At 41.1% G+C, this 27,459-nt stretch overlaps 2 protein-coding genes across 4 annotated transcripts in view; one reads left to right on the forward strand and one right to left on the reverse strand.

Annotated features, from left to right (window-relative positions):
* scrib (scribble planar cell polarity protein) overlaps positions 1-18,765 on the forward strand; it is a 94,249-nt gene extending 75,484 nt beyond the window's left edge. The window contains exons 28-41 of one of the 2 annotated variants that reach the window (XM_053342701.1): positions 811-882; positions 1,563-1,616; positions 2,563-2,685; positions 4,076-4,126; positions 5,104-5,250; positions 5,698-5,857; positions 5,955-6,174; positions 6,665-6,754; positions 6,858-7,040; positions 9,355-9,494; positions 9,584-9,621; positions 10,131-10,205; positions 13,486-13,540; positions 16,334-18,765. In XM_053342701.1, the coding sequence (XP_053198676.1) occupies positions 811-882; positions 1,563-1,616; positions 2,563-2,685; positions 4,076-4,126; positions 5,104-5,250; positions 5,698-5,857; positions 5,955-6,174; positions 6,665-6,754; positions 6,858-7,040; positions 9,355-9,494; positions 9,584-9,621; positions 10,131-10,205; positions 13,486-13,540; positions 16,334-16,470 (1,545 nt within the window). In that variant the 3' untranslated portion in view covers positions 16,471-18,765. The remainder of the gene's footprint in view (positions 1-810; positions 883-1,562; positions 1,617-2,562; positions 2,686-4,075; positions 4,127-5,103; positions 5,251-5,697; positions 5,858-5,954; positions 6,175-6,664; positions 6,755-6,857; positions 7,041-9,354; positions 9,495-9,583; positions 9,622-10,130; positions 10,206-13,485; positions 13,541-16,333) is intronic. The other variant, XM_053342702.1, reaches the window with a different exon arrangement.
* On the reverse strand, positions 2,677-26,013 carry kif9 (kinesin family member 9). Of its 2 annotated transcripts, none has more exons than XM_053342706.1 (21): positions 25,806-26,013; positions 24,227-24,380; positions 23,714-23,820; positions 23,386-23,616; positions 23,060-23,143; positions 22,851-22,943; positions 22,566-22,713; positions 22,367-22,431; positions 22,193-22,270; positions 21,972-22,040; positions 21,583-21,687; positions 21,441-21,496; positions 21,212-21,299; positions 20,957-21,069; positions 20,467-20,646; positions 20,147-20,355; positions 19,865-20,029; positions 19,675-19,754; positions 19,169-19,273; positions 18,956-19,056; positions 2,677-2,751 (listed from the first exon to the last, which is right to left on the reverse strand). In XM_053342706.1, the coding sequence occupies exons 1-20, from the start codon at positions 25,905-25,907 to the stop codon at positions 18,961-18,963; spliced, it is 2,328 nt and encodes a 775-aa protein (XP_053198681.1). In that variant the 5' UTR covers positions 25,908-26,013; the 3' UTR covers positions 2,677-2,751; positions 18,956-18,960. The 2 variants fall into 2 exon arrangements, with proteins under 2 accessions (XP_053198681.1, XP_053198682.1); XM_053342707.1 differs by lacking the exon at positions 2,677-2,751 and adding an exon at positions 6,885-7,002.
* Positions 26,014-27,459: the final 1,446 nt, after the last annotated feature.

Here is a 27,459-nt window from a genome sequence, read left to right on the forward strand (position 1 = left end):
GAAGAAGAGGAGGAATGCATGGTGGACTCTCAGCCCATCTGCTTCAAAGAAAACCCGTTCTTGGTGGCGAATCGTAAAGGGAAGAGCCTTCCTCCCGGAGAGAGGATCCTGTCGGGGCCTCCGACCGGCTACGGCAAGCAGGGCCAACTGCAGCCGTGGTTGTTCAGCAAGGCAAGACGCCTGCCTGCCTGATTGTTTGGTGTGGAGGCAGCATGGTGTGTTCACTGCGCACTGTTTGTGTCGTGTTTCTCACTTTTATTCCCCCCCCCCCCTCGATGTGATTCAGTGGGTTTGCTTCCATTTACCACAGAGTAAGAAACCTGCTGATATCTCTCATGTGGTCGGCCCAAATTTCGCTTCATTAGAAATTCGAGATTTGCTTCATTTGTTGCTTTTTCAAGAAGGATTTGTGGTGTTTTTTCTCTCAGGAAATGTGTCCGAATGAAGTGCATGGTTTTTTTTTTTGGTTGTTGCCGTGAGCACAGAGTTTGTAGCTTTGTAGCACCTTGTGAGGAATTTGGGCACATACTTGGTAACATGGTCAGGATCGAGTGGAATGTGTCAACAGCTGCTGGAGAGGAGAGGAGAGGAGAGGAGAGGAGAGGAGAGGAGAGGAGGTCAGAAGTCAGACAGGAAGTGAAGGAAGCCTGGAAATCACAGGAGCTTGTTGTTGGTTGAACTTACTGGAAGAGGAGAAGGACTAACCAGTGAAATGTCTTTTGCCTCCTTCTTACTACACTTTGTTGTTTTTTTCCCCTAATAGGTGAAAGAAAGTAAAAACAGCTGTTAAGTGTGTTTTTGTTTTTCCAGGCACCTTCCTCTGATTTCACCCGGACCGAGAGCCCAATCAGAGAAGCACCTTACTCTCCCACCATCCAACCGGTGAGCAGCTTTTCACAACACCCGGCGGCACTCCTCGCCTTTTTTCATCCATCATCTCTTTTACTTTATTTTATTTTCTCCTCCCCCTCACCCATCACTCGCTTTTTAGCTCCGTACTTCACAGTTTACCCTTTTTGACCCTTTCCCTCCCACCCGTAGCCCAGTGACCACTCCTCCAACAGCTCCCTGTGTGGTGGCGGCAGGGAGACCCGCTTCGTAAGTGGGTCTTGTCGCCCCTCTCTGCTCTGGCCTGGATGGTTTTTTAAATTTTGTTATTTTAAAGCACATGTGCCGCTGCTCTGGGCTCCTTATCTGATAATAAAACTAGTTCAGCTTTTACGTCTGACACAGTTCTAGCGGCATTAAAAAAAAAAAAAAAGCATGTGACTGGCTTCTTCATGGTCAGCTGATTACTGACGCTTTGCCTCATGCAGACTGGATGTGCGTTGGAGATCTAGACTGTCCCCTACTCACAGCTATGGCTTAATATACTCTCTAAAATTATAAGTCAAAGTTAAAAGTCCAAAATGAGTTATCAAAGTGTCTGAAGTTCCAGTAAAGTGACTGTTTGCACCGTGTGTTGAAACTGGAGGGTTTAAAAGGTACCGCTGCATGTTTTTAATGTCACTGTCATCCTTTTTTTTTCTCCATTTATTTTATTTCATTTTTATTTTTTGCAGGCAAACATTCATTACACCTCCACTCCCACTGGCAAGGACAACACACCATCATCTGTGAGTGTTTGTGGAGCTCAGAAACTAATATGTGAAGAAAGAAAAGGGGGATTTTTATGAGTTGGATTGATTGTACCTGTTTACAAAGAGATCAGGATAATATAGATATTAAGGACCGATGCAGATAATCTTATACAGAATTAATACACTTTAAGATATGTAATTGAGGCTGTGATATAAACTTAATTCTTATAAAATGACATCATTGCACTGAAACTGTAAACTTAACTGGGAATTTATCTAATATATATTTTAGGTGATGAGTTTTCATTCTTTTTTCAAACCTAAAATCTGTAATAAACTCAATTAAGTTTCCCACAATTAAAGCAAAAAGCACTGCTGTAGATAATAAAAGTAAGAATAGCTGAATTTAATTTGACTCTTAAATAAAATAACACCTGTGCTTTTTATACTATGATATGTTAAAAATGTCAGTATTTGGCCTTTGTGTGACGAGTCTAAATGTGGGAGTTTAATGCTGGGATCAGACTACATGGAGACTGGCAAAACATGTAAGACCCCCCCCCCCCCCCCCCCAACCAATGACTGTTCACAACCTTGTGTGAGTTCATAGGTCATCAGTTCAGAGGAGGAGGGTCAACCAAATGTCCCTGACGCCACACAGCTGTTATTTGATGATGTCATACTAAACGTCTGATGCTGGAAATTTGTCAGAGATGATAAAATTGAGTCAAAATTCAATAGTCTGACCTCAGCGTTAGTTTAAATGTCATGATTCAGCTTCAGAATAACTTTCTGAAGGGACTTTTTTAAATACTTTAAATTAAATTCAGACTGAAAGTAGCAGCAAAACTCCATAGACAAAAAGTTTGATCCATTTCCACCTTTTTAATTTTGAGTCATCATTCACTCTAAAGTCTTTTTATTCATTTATTTTCCTTTATTGTATTACTGAGCTCTCCTCTATCGTTTGTTTCCTCTGCAGACGCGACCAGGAGCCATCCAGCCAGTCGGGCGCGTGAGGCCGAGCACCTCGCCGGCCACTCCGGACGGCCACAGCCCCAACCCCTTCCAGCATGGCCCCTCCCCCTTCAACTCCCAGACCTCTGTAAGACCCCTCACCACCACGTAGGGCCGATATCTCTGACCACGCTCAGCTCTGTGCCGCCCGCTCCTTCCAAAAGAAACAACAAATAAAAACACTATAAACGGTGTCTGAACAGCAGCACAGATTATTAAGCACAAGAATGATTTTTTTAAAAGTTTTTTAAATGAGGCTTCAACCAAAGAAAGAAAGAAAGGAAGGAAGGAAGACTTTGAATATTAATGCACAGGAGGGAGCTGAGTCAGCGCAGGTGCTGCTGTCAGGGCTCTCCGGGCACACCTGGAGGTTAAATCTGAGTTTTGGGGCATCCAATCCAAAACTCTTAAACTCATGAATCATCATTTTCTCATAAGTTCACTCACCTGAAATATTCCTCTCACTTCTTCTTTTTTGGCAAGCAGCGTAACTGAATTGGTAAAATAATGAAGAAGCTCTGATCTCACTAAAAAGGTGCCCATACAGGAAAATCTGTCATGGCTTTGAACTTTTCCGAGCCCTACTGTCTGTCTTTCTTCAAACATACGCCCCTCCTCCTTCCTCCTCCTCCTCTTCCTCCCTCGCCCCCTCCCCCCCTCCCACACTCTCTCACACACGAAACCAGCCGCCATGCTGTTCACCTGTTCTCCTCCACAGTCGTCTTCAACTCTGCTGGTTTTTTTTCATCGTCTACCCCTCTCCTCCATGTCTCTGTCTGTGTGTCCTCCCCCCACCCAACCCCACCCACCTCTTCTTCTTCTTCTTCCTCCCTCCTCGGCTCCTTCCTTTACCATATGGTCTTCCCCTACCTACCTTACCTACCCACCTTCCATGCCCCACCCCATCCCTTCCAACCCCCTCCCCCCCCTGCAGCCTCGCGCCCCCTCCCCCACCTCGCCCGACGAGTTCCCCATGAATGTCAAGCAGGCATACAAGGCGTTTGCCGCCGTGCCTCGCTCACTGGCAGTGCTGGAGCCGCCGCAGGTAGGCCGTGCTGCCCGGACTCGCCCGGGTCACAACGACAATTTCAAAATAAAAAATTTTTAAAAAGCATGCTGTTGCTTATTGGTTGGTCTCGCCCCCCCCCCTCCCTCCCCACCCCCACTGACTGGGAGCAGGCTGCCCTTAAAAGCTGGAGCCTGCGCCGTGTCGGGTGGCCTGTGAAGTGCTGTGACGTGTGGAATGCGTTTCATCGTTGGTTTTTTTGTACTTCCAGTGAAATCATCTGATCTTTGATCCATTCGTCCATCCATGTGTGACTCGTGTACTAATATTCAGCCCCCTTGTTATATCTCTATATATGTATTTATATTCAATCCCAGCTGCTAATGAGTCTGCCTGCTCTGTATCTCTGTCTTTTGTTAAGAATCCTCTTTTATTTTATTAACTTATTTTTATTTCCTGCTCTTCCTAACAGGACCTGTACGGTGTTAGGAACAATTTCCTCCCTAAGCAACCGTCTCCAGAGGTGAGTAAAACGTACTGACTCAAATATCAGAAGTCCAGCCGCCTGTAGTATCGTATTGGCTCGAATATGAGGTGATTTTTGCCCTAAAAGTTTCAAGGAAGCCAGTTGCTGATGATCTAATGATGGACACGAGTTAAAAAGCTTCTTCCACATCTTTACTGCAGAGACCAAGAAATATCGCTGCCACAAAATGTCACGATAGAGACTTAACCTTCGTGTCGTCCTCCCGGGTCAAATTGACCCCGTCTGTTTTTGACTGTTCCTTCTTTCCTTCCTCCCTTCCTTCCTTTCTTCCTTCCTCCCCTCCTTCTTTCCTCTGTCCTTCCTACCTACCTTCCTTTTCCTTTATCCCTCCCTCCTTCCGTTCCTTCCTTCCTCCCTTCTTTTCCTTTCTCCCTCCCTCCTTCCTTCTTTCCTTCCTTCTCTCCTTTCATTCCTTCCTCCCTCCTTCCTCCCTTCCTTCCTTGACTCGAGGACAACAGGAGGGTTAAAAAGAGAGAAAATCATTGAAATCACTCTAAGATCCTGACAGATGGTGAGCGAGTTTGTGACTGACAGGAAACACAAACGTGGGATTTACACTGTGCTTGAACAAGAGCTTTTCAAAGAGAGAGATGAATCCTTGTATGTATGACGTCCATCTTCTCCTTGAACTAAGTCTGACAGTGTTTGAAAAGCAGGTTGGCGACTCATCTTTTATTCCAGCCAATACGATATTTAACGAATGAATATTGAATCTACAATGGTCTAAATAATAATAATGAGTTACATTTATATAGCGCCTTTCACACACCCAAGGCCGCTTTACATACAGAGGCTGATCAAAACCAATCAAAACCGAACCAAGCAGAGGAGGAGGAAGAGAAAAGAAAAGTTTTAACTCAGACTTGAATGTGATGTAAATGTAAATCATGCCGAACCTCGCTGGCTTTAAGCCCTCTTAGACAGACTGGTGACCACCTGTGTGGCTTTTTCAGCCTGAGTTGAACAACGAGGTGTTTGATGATGACGTTGAGGGTCAGGAGGGAGCTGGCACGGGTTTGCCCTCCCTCTCGCCTGACCGTCGGGAGTATATGAGCCTGGCGGCGGTTCCTCGCCTCTCCAGGCCGTCCGTGGAACTGAAGGTACCCACACCGCCTCCGCCACGGCTAGAGCGGCCCTATCCTTCATTTGGGCTGCGGTGTGCTTGGCTTTGACTGGTGGTGGTGGTGTCTCCGCTGCCCGACACTTTAGAGACGTTCCATGCTACAAATTCATTGATTGATCTTAAATCTGCTGAACGGTGCTGGGCTCTTCATTCGACTCCTAATTTTTTTTTTTCTCTTGCTGCTTCGTCTATGATCCTTTTTATCCTCTCTGGCATCTTTTCTTTTATCTTCTCCACTTTTGGCAAAACGTGTTCCTGCAGAAGTGTCGATTAGAAATGTTTCACTTCAATAATAGATGTCGTCTTTTCTTTTGCCGACTCGCTCTCCTGTCTTCACTTTATAAAATGTGAATAATTAGCGCTGTGATCACATAACTTCTTTTCTCATTCTGTCCTTTTTTATATTTATCTTGTAACCTCACAGACTCCTTCACCTGGTGGTAAGGACAGTCCAGAGCAGAGATCCTTCAGGGACAGACAGAAATACTTTGAGATTGACGTAAAGCAGCAGACGCCAGAAAAACCCAAACCTCGAGTCTCCCTTGTCGGAGAGGATGACCTCAAGAAAATGAGGGAGGAGGAAGGTAAGTTTCCAGCGCTGCCTTTTAGGAGCTTCTCTTGTTTAATAACGGAGAAAATATTTAAATTTACGAACCCCCGTTTTTATTTGTCTCGACTCAGAGAGGAAGTTTGAGCAGCGAGCGCGGGAATACCTGCTGGACGAGGAAGATGAGGATGACGAGGATGATATGGCTAAGCAGGTGGCGCAGATGAAGGCCACGGGTAAGGTGGTGCTGGACGGAGTGGAGTACAAAGTGGAGCCGGCGACCACTCCGTCCCGGCTCTGCCCCACACCACCGAGCTACAACGTCACACCGCCCAGCTACTGTGGCAGCTCGGGGTAATTAAACTTTTTTTTTGAACCCTTTGCATGCTGTTCATATTCTGACTCATATTTAGTCTCTACACTAATTCACATTCATAAATTCCCCGTCAGTCATTAATAAATGTTTGATTAATCCTTAATGAAGCTGTCAGAGAGCAAACACAGTGTATAATATTTATTTATGGGGGAAAAAGATTCACAATCATTTTATAGAATATTAAAAATTGTTTTTTGAATTTTTTAATAAATGCAGGTCAAATTTTGACATTTCAAGATACAAAAAATGTGTATCAGCTGCACAAAAATAAGGATAAAGTTATGCTTTTTATTCAATTTTTATGTATATTCGGGTCACATTAGGAAACATCCACCTAAAAGAAATATATGTATGTTTATACGTTGTTTTTACAGCTCTGAAATATAAAAATGGGTCATATTTAACCCTGAATAATATGTAAAGGTTAATTATTAAAAGTGATTGATGTCTAATTGTTGTTGTTTGTAGGCCTTCATCAGTCGATGGTAAGGGAGACTCTCAGAGGAATTCATTAGAGGACAGTTTCAGGCTGGAGCAGCGGCCAAACTCCATGACTGGGTAACGACATAACGCACTCTTAAATATGAATTGAATATCAGCATTGTTTTCGTCACCGTAGTCATCATCATCATCATCATGTGCGTCTTCTGTTTTCCGTCAGTTTGATCCCGGTGTACCCCGGCGAGTCGACGGCTCCCATCCGCACAGCCAAAGCAGAGCGCAGACACCAGGAGAAGCTCCGCATGCAGAGCCCCGAACTGTCTGTGGCCCCCGACAAGGACCTGTCCCCCGCCGAGAAACGAGCTCTGGAGGCAGAGAAGAGAGCCATGTGGAGAGCGGCACGGTAAATATAACACTCCACCTCACACACGCTGACCATGGAAGAAAAAAACGGCTCAGCAGGAATTTTGGTGTTTTTTTTTGTTTTTTTTTAAGGATTTCATATTTTGTCATCGGCTTGTATTTCGATCACTTTGCAGAGCAGTTTAATACGATATGTTTTAGGCTGCTAACTCACCTGGCTACGGCTAATTCTGCCATAATTACAGCACTGTCCCTGGCAAATACACTAATAACACAAAATAATTCCACTTGCATATACTTATAATTAATAATCCACTCAATAGTTCTCAAAGTGTGGCCCTTGAATGGTTCCAAGGACTCCCCAGAAAAAAGAGGAATCATTTGTTTTCAACATAAATTCATCCAGAGGTGCCAAAATGACAAATTGTAGGACTATTTTGTCCATCACATGATACCAGAATTAAAACCAGTGAGTTTAAATTGCTTCATTAGTCGGACCAGCAGCCAAATCTTTACAATTTACTGGATTTTAAAAGTATAAATGATCCACTAATAATAGGTATATCATCACTCAACATCAATATTACTTATTTATTGCTTTTGTACTTCTTATTTATTCTTTTTATTGAGTTTTTTTACTGTCCACTTTGCTGCTGCTGCTATAATATAGTAAATTTCCCCATCATGGGACTGATAAAGGAATATCTTATCTTATTCATTTCAGGGCTCTAGACTTAAAATATGTATTTCTCACACTTCTCCCTGAGAGTTTAGAGTCCTTTAAGTTACAGTCCACCACTTTGTTACCTTTTGTGAGCTTCAGACAACGAAGGGGACAAACGGGGGCATTTCACTTCAAAGCTGCGACACTCAACATCTCCCAATGCTAATCTAAATATTTGATGCCAGACGCGAGAAATAAAAAAGGGTGAAAGGTTTGTTTTCTTTGAGCGACGTGTGACTCTCCCTGAGTTCCATGTGCTTCTTTTTATAAGATCTCATCACAGTCACGTCTAAAGAAATGAATGATAGGAGCAAAACGATTCTTCATACATAAATTCATGACAAGATGCCTGTAACGTTTAAGGTGATCATAAAGTTTGAGCTTAAAGGGAAAAAGTAAAACATTCTTTGCTGATATGCTGCCAGTATCAGAGGGTTTGTGATATTTACAGCACACATATTTCCTAATAAAAGTTTGTCTATCTGGTCAACATCAAGGTTCAGTTTGTCCACGAGTCCTCAAATAAAAGATAAATGTTGATTCTGTGCTGTGTCGACACCATCCTGCCAGTGTGAGTGTGTGATTAGTTCATCTTTTCTAAAGTTTCATGTCTTTTTTAAACTGATTTTATAATTCCTGGCTCTCCTAATTGTGTTGGTGTTTTACCTTCCATTCTTTGGTTTTCTTCTCTTTTTCTGTGTGCCTTTTCCTTCCTGCCTTCCTCTCCTCCTTCATCTTCCTCCTACATCCTGGTGTACTTCTCCTCATCCCAACATCCCTCCTCCTACTCCTCCTCCTCCTCCTCCTCCTCCTCCTCCTTTCTTTCACCTCCTCCCTGCTCCTGGCCTCGTGGGCCACAGGCCTTCTGGCCTTGAGGAGGATGTTAAGCAGTATGAGCAGGACCTGGCTAAGAGGCTCTACCAGGCCCGAGTGAGGGCATCTCAGGGCACGGCCGTGGCCCCCCAGCCCCCCAACTCCTCTACCTCCTCCTCTGCAGCCTCCCAGCTCAGGTCTGCTCCTCGGCCCCAGCCACCAGGGCCAGACGCACGGCATCGTGGGGTGTGCTGGGGTGCTTTGGTGTTGGGGTATTTTGCTAGAGGCCGAGTTCTGAAAGGTCCAAGCAAGCACTCGCAGCCTCACTGCGACAGTGCTTCCACTGCCTTTCTACCGCTGTCTGCTTCTGCACGTCTCTGCTGAGTCCATCTCTAGCTTCCTCTGGTTCCCTCTCTCCTCTCTGTCTCGTCCCCTCCTTCTCTGCAGCACTTTTCAGTTTCATTTGTGCCTTGCTGTTCTCTTGATTTTTCACAGTTCTTCGTACTAACACACAGCCCGCAGTAAGTTTGCAAAAGCTATTTGTGAGTCAAGGGTCAGCCTACTAAGCAGTAGGTAGTCCTTTTCCTGGAATGCCTTCCTTTTTTCTTTTTTTTTTTTACTGTGCAATGAAATTAAACTGATTGTTTGTCACAGCAAACCAGGACAAGGAGCACCCAAAATTAGTAGTGATTGGCACCACCCTCACCCATAGCGGTGTGTGGCTCTGTCAGTCTTTGTCTCTTATTTCTTCAAGACTGTCTTTTATCTTCTTTTTTCCTTTTGCTTTTGTCTGACTGTGTTTGTTCCTCCTTGTTAGAATGAAGTCTCTGGAGCAGGATGCACTGAAAGCTCAGATGGTCATCGCCAAGTCTCGGGATGGAAAGAAGCGAGGAACGTTGGACCAGCTGGCGGAGTCGCCATCACCTGCACCGACACCCTCTCCCACCCCGATGGAAGGTAAGACTGACACTTCATCATGATGACTTTTATTTCCTTCTTCTCCCTCACTTCCTTTCTCTTCTAACGTTCCTGTTCCTCTCTGACAGAGCTCAGTCCTCGAGGATTAACCTCACCAGGCAGGCTGGTAAGCACCAAACCTTTCTTTATTTGAAATGTTCTTCTCTTTTACGAATGCCTGATATTCATTTTCACTGCCACTAGTGTGAGGGTCAACACACATCAATCTCCTTCTTTTGTTCGGACTCCTTAGAGCTCAAGTCATCAAATATTTGACTCCGCAGTTTAACTTAAGGAGCTTTATTCATGAAAGGTATATATAAAAAAAAGTAGATTGGCTCCAAAACACATTCACATTAATCCATCATCTTACTCATTACCACTCTAGCTCAGAGCTGAGAACACACACTTTGCTCTCCCATCATGCCACCACTGCTGGCTGTTTAAATCACCCATTAGCCTCTTGGCCTCCTACCTTCTCCCCCTTTTTTTCTCCCATTTCCTCATCTCTTTCCCCTTTCTGGTCTCCTTTATTTCCCTTCTTTCTCCACCTTTCTATACTTTATCCCACCCTTCCTTCCTGTTTTACTCTCTCTCTCCCTCCACCTCTGCTCATTCTGTTTGCTATCCTTCTAGTCCCTGTCGTCAAAGAAGTTTGACTACCGACAGTTCGCTGCCATTCCTTCTTCCAAACCCGTATACGACATCCAGGTATTGGCTGCATGCTGAGCTCCGGTTTGAGGGGGGGGGGGGCCCAGGTCATCTGTCTTTCCCTGCTGCCTCTCCCCTCTTTTAGTTTCTCCTTTTAATCAAAGAAGCATCGGTGCGACTTGCAGTTTAGTTTTTTTTACGGCTCCGTGATTGATCAGTTCTTCCTCCTCTGCACTTCTAGTGTTGTGGCTCACTAACTCTCACTGACGTAATGAAGGGAGGGACACTCCGAATAAATGACACAAACCAACACCAACACATCCCAAATCAGCTCTCCTTTTTTCACCCTAACACTCACAAATTTATACAGTGGGGGGAAATACGTATTGAATGTGCCAATATTCATTTCAGTAAATATATTTCCAATGAATCTTTCACCAGACTTTGGTATTAACTGAAGACAAAATCAAGACATTTAAATCCATAAATAAAATAATGTGGAATAAAGTGGAATGAAACAGGGAAAAAAGTATTGAACACGCTGAGAAAAAGCAGAACACCAAGGTACAGTAGGGCTGGGCAATAAATCAATATTATATCGATACTGTGATATTTTATAGACATCATCTTAGATTATGAACATCGTAATATCGCCATATGGAATAAGAGTTGTCTGTTCCTGCTTTTAAAGGCTGCATTACAGTAAAAAAATCAATTTCTGAGCTTAATAGATTGTTCTATTATCTGCCTTTATCCACTTGTTTTTAAAGGTGTCACACAAGAGATATCTCATGATGGCTAAAAGCAAAGAGCTCTCCCAAAACACATCAACAGGACTGGTTACAGATGTGTTTCAAAACTTCTGAGTCTTCCAGTAACCGTTGGGGCAACATTTGTGGGAGGAACTATAGATTAGGGTTTACAAGAGGGTCACCCCGTAATCTTCTAGATTTAAAGACAATGGGCCAAAATCAGACCTGAGCACTACAGTTTAGTCTTAAAGCTGTCATTACAAACAAAAGGCTTCTCTATTAAGTATTAAATACATTTCAGTTAGTGTTCAATACTTACTCAATACTTTTCCTGTGTCATTCCACCTTATTCCACTTAACATTATTTATGGACTTTAATGTTTTAAGTTCTTTATATGTGTGGATTTCTTGAGTTAAAACCAAAGTCTGGTGTAAATGTGAATATCCTCACTGGAAATACTTCAATACTTCTTCCCCCGACTGTAAGAGCATCTTTAGTAGTTAACCGTTCACATCCATCTATCTCTCAGCTAACTAATCAATCACAGATAATAACACTCACTGGTTGCAGAGATGCAGATTATTATTTTTTTTGATCCCACTAACCAGAGTTGGTTCCGGGGGGGCGGGGAGGAGGGCAGAGGGGAGGGGAGGGGGGGTAGAGGGGATCACATAGACACTGCATCTGGTCCACTCTCACATTCACTTGCATCAGCTGTCTTGTTTCACGCATGAGTTGCATACTATCGGGCAGAAGGAATAACAAGATGTCCATCCCATGCTCTGGCACTACGGGTCTCTTCATGCGCTTGTGTAGCTCCCTTTCTTCCTCTCGCTATGGAGGAAGAGGAAGAGGAGGAGACGGGAGGGGGAAGCAGAGGAGCTTATTTGGAAAGTGGTCAAGTCTCTGTGGTTGTCTGTCATGCTGTGGGTGGAGGATGTTGTGTGGTTTAATGCACAGTGACTTCCTCCCTTTTCGGTGGCTGTAATTTATCGATATCGCTGTATGTAAGTGTGTGTTGTATTGTGTTTGATTCCTGCACACGGGAGCGGTTTTAAGGCTGTATGTGGTTGTCAGTGAAGCGGCTATGATTCATCAAGTGACATATTTTAGTTACGTAGGAAAGGAGACTCGATGGAGGTAAAGGTCACATGACAGCAGCACCTATTACTGTCGTCTAAATGTAAAAAAATGTAATAAAAAGTTAAAACAATTAGGAAAGAAAGTAAATGATCAAGTTAAAGACACATCACATCACGTGCAGATCCAAACCAATAATGAAATAAGGTTATTTACGAGTAGGGCTGGATATCAGTACTAGTATTGAAACATCGCCCGTCAAACGATACCTGCACCCAGAACTATAAAATATGACTATTTGTATGGACTAGCTCGCAGCCAATCAACACAAGCAGCCTTTGATTTGATGAGTCATGTGATCGGCCCTCTGCCACAACAGCTACAACTCATCTTTAGGGTTGAAGTCATCGTGGGCTGTGTCCGAAATCAATCCCTTATTCACTCAGTAGTCGGCAGCAAATCAAGTTTTCGGACACTAACTGTCATAATTTTGGCGGAAACCCCTCTTAAGTGTATAAAAAGCTCTCGCTAGATAAAAGCAAGAGAACAAAATATGTAATGGGTATCAAAGGAAGCACTCAACTGGTATCAGTGTTATTTTAATGGTACTCTGATTGGTACTGGTATTTTTTAAACGATACCCAGCCCTACTTACAAGTCTGGTATGTATTCAGAGGCTCATATATCTTAAATCATGTAACTGAGCAACAACGTATTTCTATGTTTCTGTGGCTCATTTATATGTTTTTAACAGTCTTTAGACAACAGTGGAGGTCTACTGCACCGAGAAATTAGATGTATCAATCTTTGGATACACACACAGTACTTGAAAATAGGATTAATTCATTGTTGGTTTGGTTTTGCACAGAAGAATAAAAATAGAGAATTTAGAGCCAAATCTTTTAGTTTTTATATTTTTTTGGTTAATATTCAGGCATGGCAAATTTCATTGTTCTCCTTGAGCAATGAGAATTAAGTTTATTCTTATTACTAGTTTATAATATTATTCTTATTCCAGCTCAGCTAACTCTACTGGTAACCCTCGAGTGTCTCCACATGTACAACAAACAGCTTCTCAATATAAATTTGAATAAAAAGGAAACAACATGCTGCTGGGGGGTTTTGTGTTGTGTCTTCGTGACTCTTATTGTTTGCCGTCTCTTTGTGAACGTGCCAAAACTCTCCACATCAAACCCCGGAACTGATGATCCTAACTTCACCTCCCTTTCCTTTAACATGCCGATTTCTCCTTGGGTTGGGGTGGGGAGGGGGGGGAGTAGTAGTCAAGTAGATGTACTCTGGCTTTTGCGGCTCTGACAGATTGAGAGCTTCGTCGCTGCTGCCTGCTTTAAACCGGCAGTGAGCGGCTGCTGGAACTGTTTCCGCTTCAGTCTCCCTCACTGCCGGCTCCACTGCTCACCTGGTGAAGGTTTCCCCGGGGGTAACGGGTTACTAAAAAACACCGTCGTTCCAGCTCTGATGCTCACTGTCTGTTCTTCTCTTACAGTCCCCTGACACAGTCGACGACATGCAGTTCATTGACGATGGTTCCAGCAATCCAGGTGAGTGCTCGGGAGTTATTTGGTGGGAGTTCAGTTTGTGTTATAAAACAGGCTTTGAGAGAAGAAACTTAACTGAAGTGTTTTTCAACCTAGATCATAGTTTTCCATCTTTGTGTGTCTATTAAAGTTGAATTAAGAAAAAAGGGTTAAATATATATATAATATGCTGCCTGTATAACTATAACTAAAATATCAGACAACGTACACAGATACCAATATATCAGTAAATCAGAGATATATCAGCTAAACCGATATATCAGTCTGCGCTATTAAAAATGATTACGGTGTGATTTTTGTGGGGATCTATACCAAACAAAGTATTTTTACACACATTTTGCCTTTAACTCTCCTGTTGTCCTCGAGTCAAGGAAGGAAGCAAGGAAGGAAGGAAGATGGAAGGGAGGGAGGAAGGAAGGAAAGGAAAGAAGGAAGAGAGGAAGGAAAGGAAGGAGGGGAGGAAGGAAAGGAAGGATGGAGGAAGGAAAGGAAAGAAGGAAGAGAGGAAGGAAGGAAAGATGGAAGAAGAGAGGAAGGAAAGGAAGGAAGGAGGGTAGGATTGAGGAAGGAAGAGAGGAAAGGAAGGAGGGAAGGAAGGAAGGAAGGAAGGAAAGAAGGAAGTAAATTTGACCCGGGAGGACGACACAAAGGTTAATTTGAATATTTGCGATTTCAATAAATAATAATTAGTAGTTCAGCTCTACCATCATGTGTATGCCCACTAGAAGTGAGTTCCTGCCACTGACAGGCTCAGACTGTATAAGTGACATACAACGTTATGGAAAGAAACCGGGTCTTTACTTTTTGTTTGATCCTCTCTGTTTGGTGTTTATTTGTGTTAGTCTTGTCTTGTTCTGAAAACTTGCGACAATTGAGTTGTTCTTGAAATCTGATGAATATTCAGCCGTGACAGCGTTGCAGAGAGGAGTGTAGAGTGTGTTAAAGTACAATGCTTGGTGTTATCTAAAAGATTCAGAACAGATCTGAATATTTTTCTGATTTCAACAACTCAAGTCTCGCAAAGATTTCAGCTACAAAACCAAACAGACCAGATCAAGTAAAAGGTACATTTCTCTGTATAGTTTCTTTCATAATGTTGTAACAGTCTGAGCCTGGCAGGGTTAGGGTTAGGGTTAATTGCCCTGTTGGATTACATTGCAGCCCATTTAGTGGCTGCTTGCTGCAGTGCTTGTGCTCAATACTGGACCACTTTAAAAGATCTTGTACCCATTTGTCTCTTAAACCCAAAATGATGTTAAAATAAGATCCAGGCTGAAAAACACTGAAGTTTTCCTTTAAAAGCATTTATTACAGAATGTTCTTCTATATCCTCTTTGATTTAGGTGACTACCTGGGATAAGCTGCTCCTATTGGTAGGATCCTGTCCTGTGTGCATGTGTTTGTGAGTGTGTGTGTGTGTGTGTAGGAAACACCAGAAGAGTGTGTGTGTGTGTGTGTCGGTTTGTGCATTTTAAACTCTAACCTGCTAGCGATGTGGCGGAGCTGTGGGGTTCTTGCATTGAGAGAAGGGTGTGTGCGCTTCAGTTTGTGCAGTTTGGGTGAGATACGAAGCAGCCGACGAGACGGGAGTGAAATCTATAGAAACGTGGAGTGCTGTGTTTAAACTAATCCTCTCACACTAACCACAGAGCAGACTGTGCATGAATGACGGTCAGTAAGTACACACAAGAAGTCAGGTTAATAACTAACCAGAGTGTTTACATGCACTGTTATAACTTTTAATCAGATTTATTTTTAATCCAAACTCTATTTGGGAGGCATGACTTGTGTTAATTGTTGTAGTCATATTCAGGGTCCTCACGCATCCTTAAAATATCCTAAATTTAGTTTTTGATATCAAAAAGGTCTAAAAATTTGCTTTAAAATGTCTGGAATTTAAGACATTAAATGTTATTTGAGCACCAACCAATCAAGTTGGAAGTTGGAACAATATGAAACTGATCATTAGTTGCAGTCTTATAAATAACTTCAAAATGAGCTCCATTTCAACCCACTACAACAGTAAATCCTGCATTATTATAGCCCGAGCGCTGACCAGCACAAAGCCCTATTGTATCTGTAAACCGACATGCATGGGGTGGCCCATTCATCGCTGCTTGCAGCTTTAATAATAATAATAATAATAATTATTAATATTATTAGTCTCAGCAATGGTATTATTTTTTTTAATAGGTTTAAAAAGGTTTTAAGTCATTAAACTTGTTCTTAAAAAATGTGCAGTTACCCTGGATATAATATGATGCCTCCACATGGGTCTGAATTTGACTAATAGTCCAGACTTATATAGGTTAGTCTGTATTAGTGTCAGTTTTAAAACAACATTTTTGGGTGGATGTATTGATAAGAGCAATAATCTGTCCTTTCACGCTGTTTCTCTTGAGTCAGAGTCTTTGTCTTCATCATGGCCGTGTTCACAGTGCATGTAAAACACAGGAGTGAAAAAAATTAGTTCTTCTTTTAGTCCCTTTAAATAGCATCGACTCTCACTTTGAGTTATTCCACACAGAGCTTATTGAGGTGGCCTGTTTTCCAGTTTTCTGCCCAAACTCTTGAGCTCCTGCTTGTTTCCAGCTGCTGATCTGAATGTCGGGCGTCTCTCTCACAGGTTTCAAAAGGGATCCATCCACTTCTGTTCCTCTCTCTCTCTCTACAGCTGGCGTTTGGTGGGGGGGTGAACTGGAGCGACTGGGATGTAATTATTGTGACTGATGGTTTTTTAATTTTCTGTGTGTTCTGTTTTTTTTTCTCTCTCGTTTTTTAAATTTTTTTATTTAGGGCCCGGTGCAAACCCTGAGGTCGAGGTTCCCTCCCCGCTGGCCGCCACCTCAGCCCTGGAGGAGATGGCTCTGTACAGCAACAAGCGCAAACTGAGGCAGGGTCGCCGCAGCCTGGAAACCGCCGTGCCCACGTAACACCTCACACTGAGAAGACGAAGAAGAAGTCCGAACACACACACACACACACACTCTTACATACACTGTGGAACACTGGCAAACACCACATCCACAGCAGAGGTGCAGAGTCACTAAAACACTACACTACACACACAGTGTCAGTAGAGCGAGATTTTTTTTTTACTCTCCGCATATATAATAATAACCACTGCAGAGACTACGAAGCCGATAGTCGCCACCAACCCCCCCTCCTACACACACACACACACACACACACTTATATCCTGCGTGCCAGTCTTGCCTTTTTTACAGTCTGTGGATGAAGTCGGCAAGGAGACATCGCTCAAAAAAAGTCCCTCGAGAAAGGAGAGGGAGGAGGGGGAGGGAGGGGAGGGCAAGAAAAAGTGCTAGTGTGGTTTTTAGTTAGGATCGCTACTTAAGACCATCTTCTTTTTTTTGTTTTTATTTGTCGTACACTCGGTTTGCCTCTTTTTTAGAAGCTGATCTATTTTAACAAAAAGGTGACCGATTTTCTTTTTTTTTTTTTTTTTAATTTTCGCACCTCTGATGATTTTGCTGTTCAGAAAAAAAAGAAAAAACACACATACTGGAAGAAAAAAAAAGAAATGGGTAATAGCTCTACTAACTTGTTGAATGATATTTTTTAGGCTTTCAAGTGAATAGATTGTAAAATGTCAAAGGGGGGGGGGGTTAGGGGAGGGTAAAGGGGGTTTGAGACTTGATCAGACAGGAGTGTATATATTAATTGAGGAGGGAACATCCTGCTACCTTCACTGTCACACATTGTGGAGAGCTTTTAAAAAAAAAAAAGAAAGAAGAAAAACTACAAAAAAAAACCCACAGTACATATCGTTTTGTTTTTTTTGCACTGCCACTGATCAGCTTTTTAAGAACGTATATCTTAAATAATTTATTGTTTTTTTTAATTATTATTTTACTCCAAATTGAAGGGCCTTGATTTTCCACGGTTTTAATCTATCTGGTTCTTTTTAAACTACAAAGAGAGGGAGAGACTTGACACACGTATCATCATTTATCATTAAAATAAGTGATACATTTATGAGTCAGCAAGTCGAAACCTTTTAAAGCCAATGAATTGCATATCACTTTTTATCATGTAGTGTACTTTATATACACCCTTCTGAAGCCACCACCAGGGTTTTTTTCTTTTTTTTCTCTTCATATCCTGCTTAGAAACGCTTGAACAAATGGAGCATCTATCCGGATTTATTAATTGTGTGACATTCCCCTCGTAGAGAACATGACTACACTGGAGGCAGCAGCAGGCAGTTTTACTCATAACACTTTCAAGAATATTGAATATCACAGTTTGGGAACATGCATTTTTAAGCATCATATTATTAATTAATGGTACTTACCCTGCCCTGATTTTAGGGTAATGTTTGTTTCTTTTTATTTTTAAAAAAATCAATGTGAACCGTTCATTTCCTTCTTATCCTTGCATTATTATAAATCTGGGAGGTATTCCAGATGTGACGTTGAAGGTAGCAGGTGTTTTTTTTTTGTTTTTTTTTTCTGTCTATGGTTAATTTAAATCTGATGCCACTGAAAAAAATCATTTATTATTGTGTGAATAATGTACAAATACTGAGAGGAAAGCAAACATTTTTGGGTGTGAAACTGAGCCAGTCTTGACCTAGACCGAGCAAGTGTCTGGACTGCTGATGCATCTGGGTTTTTTGGACGGGCTTGGTGCCGGGATGCTCTCTGCATGTATATTGGTTTGTTAAATGGGAGAGCCGCGAGAGGCAGAACGGATTTTAAAATCCCTCTCAAGACATCGATCTCATCAGACATTCAGCTCATTGCTTGACATGCTGTCAGTTTATGTATCTGGCAGGTTGTTTTTTTTTTGTTATTGTTTTTTTTTTTTTGCAGAATCACAGCATAGTAGCATTTGTGTTAATTTAATGTAGGGTCTTCTAATTATAGCTTTCCATGTTGCTCTCACTGACTGAAATTCAGTTTGTTTGATAACATTTGCAATGGCTGATATCTCTTTTTTTAACATAAAGTAGGTAAAATTTGTTTTCCAGATGGTTTTCACTACATTATTAATGCAGTGTTTCAAGTTTTTTTTGTGTTATTCTGTTGTCTTGAGTTCTCTTTGGGGGCTATTACTTGCAAATAGGTTGGAGGGAAAGGGGTCAGAAGTCCTAGAGTCATGGGGTAGAGCTCATACAAGACTGTAACTAGTGAATTTGTACAACCAAAGAAGTCTATTTTGTGGTTCAGGAATAATAAAATTTTACTTTTCATTTAAGAAGCTGATTCATTGTGTTTTGTCTTTTGTGCTTGGTTAATGTACACTTTTTACACAATGCATGAATTCAATGTTAGAAAACCACCAAGTGAAACAAGTGGGAATGTAAAAAAAAAAAAGTAAATTATATTTGATCATATTTAGCGCTTGTGGATGCCGTAGAGTTCATGACCTTTTTAGTATGTACATAAAACTCACTTATTTTAGGTACCAGGTAGAATAGAAGGGAGTCTTCTCTGTCCGGGCCCAGCAGACGTGTTCCTCCGCACTGGAGTGAAGCTCAGCACTTTGCTATTCCGCTGTAGAGACAGAAAAAATACAGGATTAGTTTTTAACATATCTGCATTTTTCCAGTAACTTTCTTTACTCACTTCTGTGGTATTAGTCACACTAAGCGTTTGAGATACTCACCCGTTTCTGTGTCCTGTAGCGGGCGTTGCAGAAAGATTCAGCGCTGGGGTCGTCTGTCAGAAGCTCAAACTGCAGCGGCTCCAAACACTGCTGACTTTCCTCTTCCTACAAACATCAGGGAGTCACAGAAGTCATCACTACATTAATTCAGTTGTAACGTTTCCAGGAAATGACAAACAAAAATGCTTTTATTTAATAATATGAATATTTAGCCTCTACATCAGTAGTGTCCAACCCTTCTCCTGGAGACCTACTGCCCTGCATGTTTTACGTATCTCTCCACTCTAATACATCTGATTCTAATTATTAACTCGTTAGCAAACCGTTGACAAGCTTCAGCTGCTTGGTAACGAGTTAATTATTGGAATCAGGTGTGTTAGAGTGGAGAGATACCTATAACATGCAGGGCAGGAGCAGGGTTGGAGACCACTGATCTACATGAGTGATGCATGGTTTGCTACATAGTAATTGCTACATCTATGATATACAGTGTAAGGTAGACTCACTTGTTCGAGGGACTGGTCCAAATTTACGTTCAGCTCCTCCTCAGGTAACAGGAAAGACTTCTTATACCAGATCTCAAATTCTGGGAGAAACGGGGAATTAATTCTTTCCTCCACTATCGGTCACAAACAGCATTTTAGTTTTTGAGCTGTATCACAAATGCAGCGGCAACAAGATGTTTTGGTAACTGACCAGAGAGAAGACGCATCCTGCACTGGTCCACGAGGTGTTGGCAGTAGTTGACCTCTGCCTTGATGTCCCGCAGCACCATGTATCTCTGCCGGTAATGAGCCTTCAGCTGTCTGAGCTGCAACAGTAAAGTAGCATCCAGCTCCCCCTCCATACTGAAATATTGACCTTCATACAAAACCACACAATGAAAAAACTTTTTAGCCTCAGACCCAGCACATTCATTAATTTCCAATAATCTCTTGCAATACCTACTCTAACATATCTTAGTTACATGTTAAGCACCTTGGCCTCCTCTCATATACTTCTGCTGCTGTATGGTTGCCGTGGTGCAATCGATCTCTCTCTTGACAGCGTTAACCTGCTCCGTGATCTGTCGGAGAAGATTGCGGCGTTCCAGCAGCATGGCCTTGTTCTCCTTCAGGATGCAGTTGATGTGGCTGCCTGGCCCCATCTTAAATTCCTCAAAGGACTCTGCTTTAGGTGGAGGAGAGCTGAGCAGAGACAACAAACCTGTGAGCGATCAGGGTCATGAAACAACACTGTCTACTACCAAGGAAATGTGTATAAACCCTGAACAGACCGGACTAATAAAGGAAACATACTCGCTCTGGAATGGTTCACTGACTGCTGGTTGGGAGTCCTGTGTGTCGTGGCTTTCAGTGTCTGCTTCCTGTGACTCTTGCTCTCTCTCAGGCGTCTGGACGGAGTTCAGCTTCGATTTGGACGCACTCTCCAAACGCTTCTTTGACACTGGACTTCCTTCTCCCTGTCTCTTGTTATGGCTGAATAATCACAGCATGCAATTAAAATAAACATCCTGATACAATTAGCTCAATAATCTCCAACTATCCAACTATTTATGTAAATTCTGTTCAATGAGTTTTAATCATTCTTCTAAAGGTCTATTATACTCCCAATATCTAGAATAAATTGATCTAGAATAATTTCAATGAAGATTTTTGATTTCATGACAATTAAAATGTTTCTTTTGGGTTGTTTCTTATATTGGCATTGTTGTTGAAACTCATACTTTGATTTCTCATACTTAAAAAGACCATGAATAAAGGCTTCAGTCTAAAAATGTTCGCTCACCTCTGTTTTTCCTTCGGCTTCTTCGTTTTGGCTTTGGTTGAACTTGGACGTTGGGTGTTTTTTGGTGTTTGAGCAGGCTCCAGCTCCTCAGGGCTGCTTCTGGTTTCTGGCTCCTGAAGAGTTTACAAAGCAACGTACGATCAAAGCTCAGTCACAAATAATTGTTCAGTAAACAGGCTATCACTGGTAAAATAATTTTTAATTGTCTTACTTCCATTAGGACAACTTTTCACTGTGAATCAGATGTTGACTGACCTTGACTGGGACTATGTTAGCACTTTGTTCTCTCTCCACTGCGCTGTGAGTCTGACATAGCTGAGCCTTCAGCTTCTGCTCCTGCTCACTGTTAAAACACAGCACATAAAACATCATCCCAAAGAGAAATCATTTGAAAACATTAAATTATAAAGTAGGGGAGGATAACAAGATAGTCTAGCTTGTGTGAATATTCACTCTGTATTCTCAAAGCTGAACAAATACTCACTGCACAGCAAGTTTGAACTGGGCGAACACTGCGTGGACCTGACTGATACTTACGACCTGTAATCACATGTCATACAGAGTCAGGCCAAAGTTTAATATGTGAGAGGAAATATTAACAGTCGTGTTCTTTGTCATGTCCTCACACTGATTTCCTTCAGACTTCCGTCAAGGTATCTCTGAACCTGACTGTGGATTTCAGCCAGCTGGGCTTCAGATAACTGCTCATATGTGATGCCCGGACGATTCACCTGTTGAAGAAGTGGTGAATGATGGGCATTTCAATTCTAATATGAAGAAGATGACATGTTTATAATTATAATGAAGAAACATTTGAAAGCATTATCTTGTGCTTTAACACATCCCGGGGAATTAAATGCTATATTACAATAAATGGAGAGCAACTTCAAACTATAAAAGTGAAATTGTGCTAATCTGAGCTTCAGTGAGGTTTAACAGGAAACTGGGACCAGCACAATAAACTACTATTATAGTTTTAATTATATATACCCTTTTCCTTATCAGATATACTCACCATTGTATTGAAGATGGACAGCTCCTCCTTCAGCCTCTGAACTTCCTTTTGAAGTTTCTTAACCTGAAGCTAAACACAGAAGTGAATTTTATGACATCTCTGTTCTCTGATGACTGACACAGACAGCACAGCACAATGCTGACTAAACAAAACTAACATATCACCCTTGCATTACCTCTTTTGTGCCATATTAATCTGTGTGTGTTATCATGTAAACTCACTGCTGGATCCTGGTGTTCGTTAACAGCAGGGTTGATCCGGACACACTTCATTCTGCTGGCAAAACGCAGAGTAGAGAGCTGCAAGGAATATTAAAGTATCATCTAGAGCTGAAGTGACACAGTGTATGATAAAAATGAAAATGCTCTCTTAGTATCAGATATCCTGCTTCTTACCGTTTCTTTTATCTGCACAGCCTCACCATAGATGTTGGCCACAAGCACAGTGTTGCAGTTCCCTCCTACAGAAACAGACACAATGCTATATTTGATTTATTTCACATCATCTTCTAAAAATGTAGTATTACACCACTGAGGACAAACTTCAACCATCAGTTATCAGCATTGTTAAAACTAGAAAGCCTGTCTTTCTCACCCAGTGAGTCTTTAAGGACATGTGTTAGCTTGGTTTGTCTGAAGGGGACGTGGTCTCTGCGACGGTCTCCCAGAGCCAGGATCGCCTGTTCTAGGAACGACAGGGACTTATTGATGTACACGGCTTCCTTTAACATCTGACCCTCGGACTGGAAGAACAGGAGGGTGAAATGAATTGGAGAAAAGGTGAAGTGTCATGACAAATCAAAGAGGAAAAAGGAACAACAGCTCAAAGTGAATACATGCATTTCAAGGGTTAAAGTGAAGTCACATTCTCAAAACTCACTCCTGTCTTTCCCAGTCTCTCAGATCCAGCCAAATCCACCAGATTCAGCTTGGAGGTGATGTACTTGGCATCAGACAGAGTCCGCGAGCGAGACTGTGATTGAGAAAGACATTTTCTTCTTAAAATCATAGCCAAGAACAAAATGAGATATGTCGGAAAACTACTGAAAACAATACAGTAAGCATTAGATTGTATTCTGTCTCTTTTACCTCTATGTGCACAGTGAAGATACAGTGGGACCGGGAGGAGTTTCTGTTCAGTGTGTGACATCCAATGATGCGATTCATCTCGCCCTGAGTAGAGACAGAACAGCTTTTATCACCAATGAAATGATGGGAGATTACAATGCTTCCACACCCTAGTCATTCAACACTTATCATAGAACATAAGAAATAAATACCCATTAAAACTAAAAATATAAACTATACTTTATAATAAGGATAAGTATGGTCTGCTACATGAGCTCCAACAAGATGGGACAAATATAGAAAATAACAAAATACTGGAACTTTAGATCACAGTGACAGTGACACACCTCAAACAGCAGGTTGAGGGCCTCCTCCTCGCAGTGGACTGGATGAAGAGACAGACCTCTGATGAAAACCCCTCTGCCCGGCTCCTCCATCACAACCATATCCCGAGGGGACAGGCGTGGTGAGCCTCGCAACGAAGACAGCAGGTCCACCAGAGTCTCATTGTAGATCTCCAGGTAGGACAGGTGCAAAGAGTAGGCATGCTCAGTCCTCTTCTCCACCTCCTGAAACACCTGAATACCATGTTCGATTTTTTTTTTTAAACATATTTGCTCAGGTGAAGCAGTCAGATTGTTTCAGCGGTGAATATATTTACACAGTGCGAGCTACCTCCTGAAGGGCCCGAGGAATGATGCCTCTCTGTTTGTATGATTCTGTGGATCCGGTCATGGTGTATGTTTTTCCTGCACCTGTCTGCCCAAAGCACATCACAGTACCTAAAAAACATTTTCACAAGTTAAAGAATAAAGAAAACACTCAAATCTGAACCTTTAAAGTTTAAATAAGGTTTATGATTATTATTCATAACGACTGGGTAAAATTAGATTTTTCTAAAAGCTCTTATATATTTAACTTGGCACTTGTTAATTTGCCCTAGGGATCAATAAAGTCATATCTTATATTAATTTAAAATACAGAGATGCCTGAAACCAAATAAATCTGGACGCCTCACATCAACTTTCAATCCAGCCCATAATCAATTGATGTATATATGATTGTTGTATGATCGTTTACAAGTCATTAACATGGGAATCTTTCCGCTCTCTATCATCCATCCTGTCCCATAAATACAGCATGAGTACTTGACTACACACTGTGTGTTTAATATGAATGTACAGATACCATTATAGCCGTCCAGTGCTCCTAGTACCACCCGTCGGCACACTTTGGCATATACTTCCTCCTGGGACACATTTTGCAGGATCCCTTCAAGCCGGAATGACCAGGAGCTCCGCTGACCTTTCTTGGAGGCTTTTCTATGATAGATGTTCACTGTCTGAGGAACAAACACAAAAATATTTGTGTGCACAACATCAACAACGCACAGGCATACATTTGAAATTTAAAAATCAATTTTTATAAGGTAATGAATAAGTGATAATGGCACTCATCTGCCCTTTCTCCATTCATGCTGTATGAGCTTCAAGAACTACATTTTGTATATAATAATATTAATACATTTTATCTGTATTGCACTTTACATTTCAGCAATCTCAAAGTGCTACAGAGAAGAAAATTTTAAAAAAGGTAAAAGGAGAACTTATAAAAGACATTTAACAAAATGCTTTCATAAAAAGATAGTTATATGTATATACAGTGTATGAAAAGACATGTCCTCACCTTAATCTATAAGATATTATCAGTTAAATAAGGTGATTGGGTGGTAAAAAAAAACAAAAAACAGACCAACCTAAAGAAAAAGCATCTGTGTCTATTAGATATCTATAGCTACAGATTTCAGACAAATCTAAACATGAACATCATTAGATTCAGAGTTTTATTGTAGACAATTATACTGGGCTATTAGTTTTAGCTAGCTAGGCCTAACAAACTGGCAACTAAAGATTACCTTTATCAAAATTATAGCATTATTTTCTTGATTTGTTGAAAAAAAGTTACCTGATAGTCCCACTGACCAAAATGGTGTAGTCTAATAAATATTTCAGTAGTGAGATAAATTGTGCAGGAGCTTTCCATCATTATTTTGAAGTTACACTTTCCTCAGTGCACCTGTCACATACTCAGGTGTGCAGAGATAACTATCAATAAATTACACACCTGTAAGCCCAAGTTTTCAAATTACTTGTTTTGTCTAGACAACAGTCTAAACATGTAAAAGGTATTCAATTTAACTATTAAGGAAGACTAAAAAACCCAGACAAAGACAGATTAGATACATACATTTGATGCTCTAGTAGTAAGCTATGCAACATCAAAACCCAATAAAACTCTTCTGCAGGAAATGCACAGCTGTAAGTTACACCATTAATCATGGCTCCACTCCATTTAATGTTCATTGTCCCTGATAGGAGTGCCAGTGAGCAACCAAAATGAAGAGCAACCATCATGAATGCCATTAATTGCACTTTAGCTTTTTGTGTAGTTAAAGTTAAGTTAAATTCAGTTCAAATCATCAGGAATTTGATTTAAGCACGTTTCTAATAAATTCTCAAACGTGAAAAAGTAAGCAAATGCCCAAAATAAATAGTAAACGTAATAGTTAAATTAGTGGTTTGTCCTTACTAATTGAAAAGTGAAATTATAGACATTTAACCCTCCTCATGCTGGACAGTGGTAGCTAAAACAGTTTAATGTTTAACCTCAACCAAAAGAAAAGTCTGTTTGTTACCCATTCTTATTCCAGACTACCTAACTTTAATGTCATAATATTCAGGGTGTTAGTGTTAAAACAGAGACTCACCTGCTCGTCAGGAAGACATTCAATCAAGTCTGTAGCAAAGTGTGCCGTTGGTCTTATCCGGACAAACACTGCGACTTCACTACTGTTACTGTGAGCTTTCATGTCTCCTTCTGCCAGAAACACGACGACATCAGAGAGAAAGTGTATCAAAGCTTCTCACAAGCTGTACAAATATCTGTTAAATCAACCTGAACGGCTCTGAAGTAACATATTTACACCATACTGAGGTAATTTCAGCTCGTTTTAACAGCTCCAATCCCTCAACTCTACTCCGTTTCTGTGGTTACACATCCGGCGTCATGGCAACGGACGCGAGTGTACGCGCACGTTTCCAATTAGCGTCATGGAAACGGCCAAGGCCACGAGTGAACGCGCACGTTTCCAATTAGTGTCATTCAGATTCAAATTCAGACTACCTTTACCTTGTAGGGTGGATTAAGGTAATATGGGACACTTTTTGCAATTCTGACTTTTTGACCATATTTACATATGAATCCAAATCGTTTCAGAATTAGTAGATTTTGTAATCTGGGACGCTATTTTTTAGGCTTAGAAATACAAAGCAGCCTTATCTGCATATTTGGTAATTTAATGTTGTTGGCCCACGTCTTTTTGCCTTCTGCATCCGATTAAAGGTTAAAACATTAGTAGCCTATATGTTCACATGTGTAATATTAAACAATATAACTTTAGCTTTAAAATAACTGATTAGAAAAAGAGATAAATGCACTGTTTAATGATAAACTATTTATTTATTTGTGAAAGTTTTGTCCTCTTTAAATTTAAAGCAGCATTCTTACTTTTTTTGCCACTAGTGGGCAAAACTCAGGTTGATGAAAACAAGCTGACAAATATGACCAGCTTACAAAGTTGCCATTTCTAAAGTGTTCGCTTAAAAAGTAGCAACAAACATATCACAAAAATAGCATCAATTTTTAGCACTTTTTTGGTGTGACCTACAAAGGGTTAAACGATATATGTGCTTTTAACTACCAGATGCTCCAACATGTCCACCAGTCATGAAGTAACTGTCATAGAAAGTACACTCCAGTTGGTTACACAGCAATCTCTATAAAGACTCCACCCACTAACATGGCCATGGACACTATAACAGGTGCATGTGCACAGCGGAGAAGTAGAGAAGGCTAATCTATGAGCAACATGAGAGGGCTTTTACTACTCTGTTTGGTGGGATTAATTCCTGCAGAATCGACTGAAAGCCAGGTAATTTAGCTGGGCTGTTAGATCTAAAAATACATATATAACTTTACATTTTTTACTACAGAAATAATTATTACCAAGGCTTCAATTCTCTACTTGATATGACTCAACTGAAACCAAGAGTTATATTTTCTTTCAGACTTGATGAACAAACCACGGTAGATTCCTAGAGCATGCTATCATGTCATTTCTATGATATAAGTTAATTTTATTGATTATGCTGCTACTGTGTTTAAATGTTTGGATAGTGTCAATGTCCTCATTATATATATATTATCATACTCTTTCATAATAAGGTTTTTAATTCCAATTTCAGAGTTTAATGAAGAGTAGATCACCACTTACAAATGACAAGAGGTCTGACAGACCTAAATTATCAAGGGTAAGGCAGACTTTGTGTTGGACAGTAATTTTACTATTTTCTAAAAGCTGT

This window comes from Scomber japonicus, chromosome 21, assembly GCF_027409825.1.
Source record: "Scomber japonicus isolate fScoJap1 chromosome 21, fScoJap1.pri, whole genome shotgun sequence".
NCBI classification, from domain to species: domain Eukaryota; kingdom Metazoa; phylum Chordata; class Actinopteri; order Scombriformes; family Scombridae; genus Scomber; species Scomber japonicus.

Bases quoted from the DNA above. Each gene is read 5' to 3' on its own strand.
- kif9 (XM_053342706.1), bottom strand. From the start codon at position 25,907: ATGAAAGCTCACAGTAACAGTAGTGAAGTCGCAGTGTTTGTCCGGATA. The intron at 23,821-24,226 runs GTATCTGTACAT...AATGTTTTTTAG, and splicing joins AGCACTGGACGGCTATAATG to GTACTGTGATGTGCTTTGGG. The intron at 21,070-21,211 runs GTCAGTCAACAT...TAAACTCTTCAG, and splicing joins CTAACATAGTCCCAGTCAAG to GAGCCAGAAACCAGAAGCAG.